Source organism: Opisthorchis viverrini (genome assembly GCF_000715545.1).
Source record: "Opisthorchis viverrini unplaced genomic scaffold opera_v5_65, whole genome shotgun sequence".
NCBI classification, from domain to species: domain Eukaryota; kingdom Metazoa; phylum Platyhelminthes; class Trematoda; order Opisthorchiida; family Opisthorchiidae; genus Opisthorchis; species Opisthorchis viverrini.
This window is the reverse complement of record NW_008751721.1, coordinates 1677276-1688754: the sequence shown is the minus strand read 5'-3', so window position 1 is coordinate 1688754 and position 11479 is coordinate 1677276. Positions and strand designations below refer to the sequence as shown.

Genomic DNA, 11479 nt, shown 5'->3' with positions numbered 1-11479 from the left:
GTACGAGATATCGCGGTATATTTTCATGAATCATGAAAAATCATCTTGAGAACCAAATTGACTTGCAACTGTGTGTACTTCTCGAGAAACTACCTAACTTTCGTTGTTTATTGGGTATCATTCAGCGACACCGCAGTTTAGTCGACCTGGAACACACTCACCTACTTCGCACTGATGAACGGTAGATAGTCCAGGGTTATTTTGTGCTCATGTGATGCCCTAAAGCCTCTTCAAGCCACAGCACCAGCAGAAAGTTAAAAATCTAGAAAAATGTAGGTGCTGGCAGGTGGATAAAACAGAAATGCCCGCAAACAACATGTCTGGCTCTAATGACTATTGTGAGGCTCTTTTCTGCACTGATGTTGGACGACACTATGTAGCACCACCTTAATACGTGGCGGAGGCTCTTTTCTGCACTGATGTTGGACGATACTATGTAGCACCTTAATACGTGGCAACATGATCCAGAGACAGTAACAGTGTTGTGTGTGCTTCCATTATGGAGCCGTCAGTATTTCAATATCATGAACGATCGGATAAGTCGTGTCTAGATGGCGATTTCCTCATGGGTTCAAAAAGGTTGTTGGGTTTTTCTTAACTCCGGTGTGGAACTGAAGGCTCTGAACATTGGATAAGCCCACTCAGGCATTTCGCCGCACACCGGCAAACTATGACGGAAGGCGTGAGCTGTTCCTGATGGCAGCATAGTTTAAAACATGGTATGACCCCCTCATAAGAACCCTCCGACGCTCGTCATAGACACGAACTCAGCGTTGTTGTTCCGACTATTGTATGTGGGGAAGGGAATTCAGTTAGTTACGATCGCCAGTCATCGGCACTGGAGCCCAACAATAGTGTCCAACATTTATCTCCTAATGTTGCTTCACCAAGCGACGTCTCCTAAAAGGCATGACAGTTCAAAATCACCCTAAATGACTTCCCGTGGTAGTAATGACTGTCTGGCTGCATGAATATTATGGTCTCACATGGCTTAATAATGCTTGTTGCCTCTCTTTCGTCATCCCGCTTTTGTTCTTGACTGGTTCAGCCCAAAAATTTTTACAAAAAAATGTTTCAGCTGATGCATCTGAAACGTGAGTCGCTTTGCCGAGTGACTGCATGTTTTGTGAGTTCCGTGCAAAAGAATCGTTTTTTTGCTCGTATTGTCGAACTGTCAGGTCATTAATGCACTATTCATTACTCTACCAATATTGTATTTGATATGGAATATGCGATAGTCTGTATTATCTGTTCGGATTACACTCAACAGCACTCATAGCATAGTTCCCATCTCATCGCCTGACAGGGTGAGGGGCAGGCCAAAGCACAGTCCACCGGGCTATTCATGGTTCACGACTGCTATTCACTCCAGACAGGGATGGACGAAGTAATAAGAGTAAAACAGAACAAGCAGTTTCGGGTTTTCGAATGGGAAGGGACAAGCTGCCTCGTGATAATGAGATGCGTGCAAAGTACTTGAATTTATCCATATAAAGTGGTATGAGATATCAAGTCAAAACAGAACGGGTGGGCAAATTTTGAGACAATTCACTTTCCAACACGGTGACGTGTAATCGAGGTTTGCCTGTCGCCTGTTTATACTCAAGTCACGCATTTTCGACCAACACGTGTTATGCCTTAGACGAAATTCATTTTAAGATCTGTCTGAGCACGGCTGGTGATTGCATTCATGCCTTTCTCAGTGAATGATTCCAGCTGCATATTATTCGTAAAATGTGTCGAAGGCTTCCTTTAGACTGACCGATTTGGTTTATCGTTTTTCGTGTTTTGTATAGTTTTAATGCGTTCCTATAAAATTATTGCTTTGGATAAAAAAATTAGCGCTCTTCATTTCCACGGTTTTTGGTGCTTGCAAGCCGCCGACATACATACAGAAGACTATTTGCTGATGGCCTCAATAAGCACAAATAACTTGGACTTTATCTTAGGTTTTGACAGAAAATTGATGAATATTCGTAACTCACAACAAGGTGAATTATTCTCATTGAAGGCCATATTTTATTATGCAATTTTTTACCAGATGAGACAGCCTTACGTGCACGTCAAATCGTTCGCATATCACCACCGTATACATCCAAATCTAAGTATTATGTATATATTTATTTATATCTGTTTAGCCAGCAGAGTCAAGTTTAGTTGCCATGCCCTTTAGATAACACGGAAACCTTACCCTGTACATGATCTGTTTGCCTAAGTAGTACATTGATTCGAACAGGTTGCGAGAGGCGAAAACCTGCAATAAAGCTCATCTGTGCTGGAAGTCCAAGAGATGAAATAGAGCTACCACATTCCTGTTGGAGTTCATCAACAGACGAGAAATCATCACATAAGAACCAGTCGACGTGTGAGCAAACGTTATAAAATGTATGATAGATGTGCCAGAACCTTTCCGAATTCGCACTGCAGGGCGACCAGTCGGGCCGAACAATGTTCAAATGTCAATTCGAATCACAATAGGCACTCGTGATGTGCCCCCTGCAGCTGACTTCTAACAGGACTGAGGCGGTTGCACGGTGCTTCTCGGCTACCCTCCATAATTGAATGCTGAAAGCACTAGAGAAATTGTTACTTCTAGGTAAATTTCAGCCAAATTGGTATGACCGAAGCCGCATCGTCTATATTGAGGAAGGCATTGCCAGCGTACATATCCTGGCTTGTATTTGGTGATTTTGTCCATCTTTATATTCACTTTGAAACAGAAATGAGGCCTTCTAAGTTGACGTGAATTTAACAACTCGTCAGATATTAATTAGTGCGCTTTGTAATGGTGCATAACGCTAGGAATTTTGTTATACTTGCCACTGTCTAGTTCTCATGCTAACGATGCAGTTTGCCAGTCGCATTAACTTTTTAAAAGCCCATAGAACAAAAGAAATGTAACAGCGGCAGAATTTCCATCACCTTACATTTTGTTTTCTCATCTACTCAGACGGGACGCCGTGAATAATCAGTTGCACCAGCGCACCATCCGCAACGTTGGCTATAGACTCGGGCGCCGAAAAAGACTGTTTGAAAAACGTTGTCGCATTTCGGATTTCGCACTGATTTTCGCCTTGTTTGGCATTGTTGTGATGTTGGTCGAAACAGAGCTGACATTCATCGGCGTATACCAAAAGGTGAGTGCTACCCCCTTTGCTCCGTAGTCGATGAAAAAAGATGTAATTGGCGCAGGTGTTCTCTGCTTTATTATTTCACATTATTTCACACCACGTCCCATCAAAGGATAATGGAGACACTAAGGCACTTGTCACCAGACCTCTGGTAGCCAGAAAACCAGACTCACCGTCTGTACCCATTAGGTTTGGCGACATACAGCTTTTGAAAATGCTCAGGACTCACAAGCACTGAGTTTCATTATCCCAAGTAAAACTTCATTCTCTGATTCTATTAACGGCTTGTATTTGAAAGTTAAATTTCAGCAACAAAATAAATGCTACCAAAGAGTCGGTTTTGAAATTTAACTCTCGGAGGTGCGGAAGCATCATACAGATCGGTCTAATACGCCCGCTCAACATAGTATCCGTAATACTAATCATATATCAGGGATACGAGTATCCGCAGTTAGCACGAAAATAAGAAGCTCATGTTTTCGTCGTTTCGGATTGCTCAGCTGTCCTCGGGCATTCGGAATGCTGTTGTATGTCTAGAAGGCAGTATATTGAAAGTTGACCAGGTGGTGACTAAACCTCTTGCCAAGTTTGGGAACCGACTAGCCAACATTTCGTCACTAAAGGAGGGGACAGTATCAGTAAGCAGCTGTCTGTGCGGTCTTACATTTTTCCGCAAATTTCGGTTGTTTTCTTAAACGCCATTTCGATAATATTGGGCAAAGACAGACCACCGTTATGTCAGACTATTGCATCATAAACCAAAGTACACTAAAATGCGACGCCTCACCCTATTTGAGTTTTGTATCCAATTCCATCCCTACGAGACCCTGATTATACGAAAATCTGGAAATAAAAGTGAATATTACTGCCTTTTCAAACTGCTCTTTGGATTTACATCCATCACTTTCCTGTGAACACACCGCACGCTTACTTAGCTTTCGTTCTAAATTGTGAGGCCGATTTTATTTTGTGTTTATCGGTGCTGATAGATTCTTCTGGTCCAAAATAAAGGGACTCTGCAACGCAACCATTTGGGTTTGCTAACCTGGACACTGGGTCAGACTTAAAGGCCTATAAAAACTCGGTGATTTTGAGAGCTGGCAGTTGCAAGCTGCATATTCCGAGGCAATTTGAATGTCAATGGTTGCTTTTCTTGCGAGAAGATCGGAGCAAACGATCATGTCAACGAGTTATAGCTGGAGATCACTAGCTTGTCTCCTTCTGCACCTCTTAGAGCGCTGATATGCGGTCTTTTTGAAAAACGCTGCGTCATATTTTATGTTGCTTATTAACGCACACCCACAGATCATATACCATAATTGTAGTGTTTCAGGTTGCATGGGTGTTTCTTTTGAGCAAGACTTCCTCCAAAAAAGTGACATTCCATTGTTAGTTAGTTTGTTAATTTAAGGTGAACTTTAAAGTTTAATCGTCTTTTCGTCTTTAAAATGAAGTTTATCAAAGCCTAACGATCGAGAACCAATGTACGGCTGTTTCATTCAATCGTCAGAAATGTGTATCCTGAGAAAAACTATGGGATTTGGGCCTGTGACCTGTCTCCTAGTGGTTGAGGTTTATTCTGCTGAGCCAAACTAGCTGGTCAACATTGTGATTAATTGTCATTATTTGAGCACAATACAACTCAAGCCACCCTACACTCTTGACGCCCTGGCACTTGGTAACCATTTCGTCAATCCAGAGCTGAATATGATTGCTGGGTCTTGAGCGTACAAACATTTTTGAAAGTGTTGACCGGAAACTTGCCATTACAATAAAACCATCAAAGTGTATGATAGATTGTGAACTTGAAAAAATGTAATATCCTTACTTAAACGAATCGGAACGTTCACTACGACCCACAGACTTCGGTAGCTTTGTTTTCCCAGTATATCTTTTGTCACCTCCATCCATTTACCTTGTTGCACATATCCTGATAACGATGTTACTGCGTGCTTTAACTTTGGTTCTCAAGTCTGTTTTGATTTTCCGAGCGAGCTGTTCGTTACACGGCCCCTTCGTTTTTTTCTCTGATACGTTGCAAGGACTTACTGCTGAAACATTTATTCTGTCATATACACAGTTGTATTTTCAAATCGTATTACGTATTCCGTGAAGTGAAACTGCTTTCTACCAACTATTTATTGCTGATCATTCCGCATCATCTTATTGTTGAAATTTTTATCCCGTAAACTCTTACATAGTAGTGTCACCTTTTCCTACTTTTTATCTGGCTCACAAAACAAGAATCAGTGCTAACTGCACACCCTTAATTTGTTGCTGCCTCACTGAATCTTGCAAGGACGGTTTCTTAGGGAATATCAGTCTCCTTCAGCTTGTTGATTTATCCAATTTTTCAACGGTCAACGTGCACCGCGAGCCAATTATCTGCACGAACGACCTCTCCAATGTACGTAATCCGATGTGGAACCATCACTAATATCCGCCCTTAAAACGCGTATCATACTGATGATCGGCATGTGTCTACCAGCTGGTAGTCAAATGCGTGTTGACCGGATTGGCGAACTGCCTAGCAAATTTTCGACACCAACAGGGCACATATCTTCACTACGAGTGCACCTGTCTTGTGTGCTATCGACTAAAAACTCAGAGCACAGGTTTCCCAGCCCCTATCGCCCCTTCGCTGTTCGTCGATATACGCACGTCCACGATCAGTAAAACCCGACGAAATATTTGCACCAGATAAACTTTTTTCATGGTGTTCACATGTAATCTATTGCGGAATTACGGAATATTTGAAAAGTATCCTCTCGAATGATTTTTTTACCGAAATTGTGAAAAGAGTGCTCTCAGTGCACAGGGTACTCACTAGATGCTTGCGACAGTAATTTGAATAAACTGCCTCTTGGCCAAACGTTTTGACGAAAACTAACGAAAACAAATGGATATCCTTACAGCTGTCACAGTCTGAAATCGCGTTCTTTAAATGCTCCCAGCGGACTGATTTATTCAGACAAATGCTCAGACTACATTCCAACGCACATCTGCTATATATCTTGGGATGTGCACACCTGATAGGCTATTCTCGGGTTCCCTAAGTCGAGAGAAAACCCAAGGAAATTCTAAGAGTAAGTTGCAGTTAGAGACCTTTTGATTAGCGCCTCAGCTATCTCAGAACTGATGGAATAATCATCATCTACAGATGAGAGAATAACCAACTCTCATTCCAGGTGAGTAAAACGAAGGTTTTACGGTGACCACGTTCTAACGATTTTTCGACAATCGATTTTGTGCTTCTCCGAGACACATCATGTGCAACTAGGGTGAAAATACTCTGTCCCCTCCCTCATTTAACTCCTTCGTATCACTGAATTTAACCTTGGTGAAGGATTTCCAATGAATCCAACCACAATCAAAACCGAATTCAAAAACATTCTTTCCGTGCAACACTCACAGAAAATTAGACTTTGTAATGACAAGTGCAAGAACGATACATTATTAGACACCTATAGAACAAGGATATTCATCTGGTCTGAGGTATGCATGACTGAATAAAATTGGGCTGGATGTGAAATAAGCCGACCAGATGCTGTCGCGTCTGTTTTGTTACGTATGATATTCATTGGATGGACTATTCATGACTTAGTAATGATACGTCCAGTGGGAATGCTCTGGTCTGCCTAAAACGACAAATCATGTGACCATAAGTCCCGAATTTTACTTCCCTAAAGTTGATATCTACAGACGGAAGAGTGGATAACATATGGGCCTTATGTTTCTCAAAACAGTGCCTCACACGTTCAGTCAGGTTGTCTTCCAATTGATCAAAAAATTACTCTGCCTGAGCAATCATCGTTCCTCGTTAATGGCCTGGTCTCTACCAATTAAATCTGAATTCCATATGAGACCTCGACATTTTGAAGCTCACCAGAAGACTCATTTATGAAGATCCTTTCAGCGCACTGTTCTGTTTACTTTACCTATTTCTCCTTGAAGATTGACGACTATTCATGTGGTGCATTTAAACTATGAGTCAGTAATTAGATCGTCGGAATAATTCAGCAAACGGTTACAACCATGTTACGATCAGAAATCAGTGAATTACTCATGACAGATGTGTGCCTGCCCGAACTAGAACCTTACCATCCAGTCCCTCTTAGCCTAACTGATCAGCCATAATGAGGAAGAACACCCTCGTCTTGGGTCCAGCCAAAGCAGTTCTATACATTTTAGAGCAGTTCCATGCGTCAAAGACAGACTGCAACATCCTTTCCATGCAAGTCGTCGCGTTGGCAGAGCTGACTATACTAAAAAGATTAAAACGATGCCTCACGAACACCTTATGATTAAAAGTAGTCTCAAGTGGGTATTCACAAGCTATCTTAAAGTTAGCCCAGAAATCTCCGTTCTATGGAGGCCCTGAGAAGCCGAGGGCGAGCGCTCAACGGTTTCGTGTGGGATAGTTAGCGAAATACCCTTCAAAACTACGCAAACTGTAGAAAAGCCTTCAACCGTTGTTTGATTCGCTTCAGGAGTCTGTTAGTTCACGCTTTGCTGAAATATTCAAACCTTTCAGTGTGGATGACTGAGTACTTCAAGATTATTTTGAGGTAATCGAACACATGATCATTGGACTTAAGCGGTCAACTGTATGGCAGACTAAAACAATCGGGTCTACACCAACTTGCACGAGGTGGGTTCTAACAGTTTAAAAAATGTACACAATGAAGCTGTAAATTTGATCGTTTAATTAAGCACACAAGAGGAACAACACACTTATTAGCAAACAAATCTTCCCCGCGGTGGGGCCAGACTTTGGATAGACAAGTCCGTGAACCGCAGTTCAGCGGCGAACTCCTTCGAATACACTACTAATAAAGAATGCAAAGTCCAGGAGGAACTCATAAATGTCTTCTTTATAGAGCACATCAGTATACCGTATAATCCCCAATTGTGTTATCGATCCTGTAGTTGGTCATCTTCGAGCGCAGGTGCTAAGTTTCATAAACGCGAGAAACATCTCGCCACTTAGGACAGGTAAGCGTTGAGGGTGTAAACTGCCATAGGAAAGCTAGCAAATTGCAAGAACCTGTAAACCGTAGTTGAACTTAATGTAATTTTAACGGATTGTTGTCATCTGTCCAACCCCAGTCCAATGAAACACTACATTCAAACAACTCATCCCACCAGTGAAATGGAAGAGTCCTTCGCTGCATAGTTACTTATTAGAAAACACCAAGTGAACAGTTACAGACCACTGGGCCGGGAAGCAGAACTCTCATATGCATCTTGTTTACAAAAACTGAATATCCATTTTCACCTTGAACACGTCTTCCTGAACTTTTATGCATATTCACTGACTGTTACTCAAATGCAAGCAAATGGCATAATACGACTCCACTAATCCCATAAGAGATCTTACTTTTCAAGAGACGCGAGCGGATTTACGGAAAATATGCTACTCGCATGCTCCATCAGTAGTATCCACCGTGCACTGGTATTTCTGCTACCCGATCGCTGATACAGGCCTATTATGAGACAGTGTACTCAAGTCTAAAATAAACCGGATTTTCTGAGAATAGTTGACCATGTGTCTAGATGCTGATAGCCTGATGATAAATTTGGGAAAGCATTTACTACGTGCAGTTATAAACTGAGTAGCGAAACAGAAGACATGTGTGAAAGCTTGAGTGATTGATGAGTGTGATCATCTCAGCTGCCTGATTGTTGCTGTTGTCTGCACCTCAATTACAAAGACACCAACTTATCTGATTTGTGCTCTGTGAAGTACACCTGTGTCGAGAATTGAGACCTGGTGTTTCAGGATGTTTGCGTTCCTCATCGTGGTTGCTGATAGTAAATGGACTGCGAACGCGCCACTATCAGGAAGGTCAGATTCCTTAACCCCAGAACGCCCGAAACCTATTCATATCATAGAACTCTACCAAAATCTCAATGGGGAAGCCCTCAGGCATCCAGGCCAGTCAATCACTCAATCAATTCAGCAAAAGCTGATGAGTGTTCAGGCTCGTCACAGAAGCACAGCCGAGTGTGATCAGCGTTCAGGCATTTCACAAAAGCACGATAGATGTTGACGTCTCTCAGATAGCCTTGATCAATAGCGCAGGTCCGTTGTAACTTTTGCACTCGCGCGCACTCGCTTGTGGCAGTAAAGCTGCTGTGTTCCTTGTCGGTGAGTTGTTTTTCTGGCACCAGACAATGGGGCGGGAACCGTAGTCAGATATAACAGATTAGCTACTTAGTCAGACATAACAGTTATACACACACCGTTCTACACGTTGATTAGGTCCGTCATTTTCATCTGGGAGTAGTGTGAAGTGACCTCGAGCCCACTCTCCGGCCGGCCAGCCAAAAAAACAATGCAGTTGGATAAAAGGCGCATGTCTCAGCAGGAAACAGCGCGAGGTGCCAGAAAACACTGTAGTGTTCATTTTGTCAATGATACTCAATAGGGTAACATTCACGCAGACAAATTAAAATTTGATTCAGGGCTCTACTTTGTCCGTGGCTCACTACAAAAACAAACAGTCAGCTGAGTCGTTTTCATAGCCAGTCGACTTTTTATGCTTTCAAGTACAGACTTAAAAGTAATGTTACCAGTAAAGTCACTCCAGGAGTTTACTCAGCCAGCATAGAATGGCCACATAAATGCTTTAATGTTTGTTCCGTATGCTTTATCGCGTAAAGCTTAAGGTTCATGACACAAGACTTTGAATCGCAGTGAGGCATTTTTTCAGCCAGCGGTTCGGTAGCTGTCTGGTTCGTCCCATTTAGCCAATACCTGCTCCACTTTGTGGGTTGCGTTGTAATGTCTTCGAATGTGTTCATGTGAGTCCTTAGAGGACAGTCACCCCGCTTTGAAATAAAGATTGAGAACGAATTGCCGGGAAACTCTGGCCCACGCATCACGGCTTGTGAAACTAGAATCATCTATTGTCTCCTGCACTGAGGTGGCTCAGTATTCTACAGTTACTTAACGTTCAGATAAAAGCTACTTGCGTGGATAGCAGACGGCAGAGCGATACTGTTCAATCATGTTATGCAGCATTAGTTCATCTTCCCCTGGTTTTCAATGATGGGCACGTATGAGCACAATGATTCCCGTTATGCTTTTGCAATCAAAACTCTCATAAAATACAGTGTGATAGTACACTGGTGGATTTCCTTTGTCAGTTCCTAATAGAAATCAACTTGATTAAACTCATCACAATCACAATATTATCCGGTGTTAGTAGGCGACAACCACCTCAGTTAGAACTTCCCAATGTTTTGCATTTAATTCTTTGTCTTAATTACCGATACCAACAATCATACTTGTAATTCGATGCGTCGGTCTTTTTGAATCGCGTCTGCATCGCACACCACCTGATTGGTTGGAGGTTTACAGAGAATATTTGCTCATCTTGCATGATTTATTGGGCAGTAGTGGAATGCCTGATGTGCGAGTCTTGACTGTGCTAGCGCACACTGCGCCTTGAAGAGCATTCACCATTGTTTGTCCTTTCTTTGGTTGTTGGTCTTTAGACGCGTGTTCCCATACCAAAATCTTTACATACTTTGGGATTCACCTCACCTGACTGGCACTGTCCTTGGCATGATTTCGAATGAGACGTTTCTCTCTTTTCTCCCATATTCTCCTGTTAGTCTTTCGCATTCATCGTTTGCATTCCCTTTTTATGTCTGTGACCATGCTCTTCAAAAATAAATGATAGTGAAGACTTGTTGGTAAAGGCTGTCAGTCAGCAAGGATGCATTGAATGTCTTCAGCTTCAAAACTGACCAACGTCAAGCATATTAGTGTATGGTGTCTAATCTAAAGCTATACTCTGAGGCTAAATCCCACTGGGCATCTCAGTTAACTTGGAAAGGTTCTGCAAATTGGACAATACTTAATCGCCACAGGATGAGCGTACATCGTCCAGCAACAAAGTTAACAAAAGGCAGCAACAGGAAGTCGCCTTCCGACCACATACTGTCTAGCCCATTTGCAATATGCCATTTTCTTCCTATCTTGAGCATCAAATTCTTGTTGAATACCTTGGCTAGGATGTACACACGCAGCGCGGGATTATCTGTTCCTTCTGTGCACTGACAACAACGAAATATCATCATCTTTTACTATCTGATCCGTTAATCTTTTCAGTGCAATTTCCATAAACCTGTTTGGACGTACCAACTGATGCCTCGATTCTGATAAAGACGACTTTGGACACAAAAAAAGACTGATAGGTCTCACGCACACAGAATCTTTCTGTCCTTTCAAAGTATAACCAGCAAGTCGCCACTATTGACGTCAGTGGTCACATATTCACTGGATTGGTGCAGCAAGGCAGTGACGTAGCAGGTTCTTGTACGTCACAACAGGGAAT

General features: G+C 42.3%; 1 protein-coding gene across 1 annotated transcript; it reads left to right on the top strand.

The window, feature by feature from the left end:
* Positions 1-32: 32 nt before the first annotated feature.
* T265_13428 (hypothetical protein) lies at positions 33-3137 on the top strand (the record flags this gene model as incomplete). Its single annotated transcript, XM_009168813.1, has 2 exons — positions 33-70; positions 2951-3137. Coding segments are annotated over 2 exons (225 nt in total), but the record flags the coding sequence as incomplete, so codon positions are not given.
* Positions 3138-11479: the final 8342 nt, after the last annotated feature.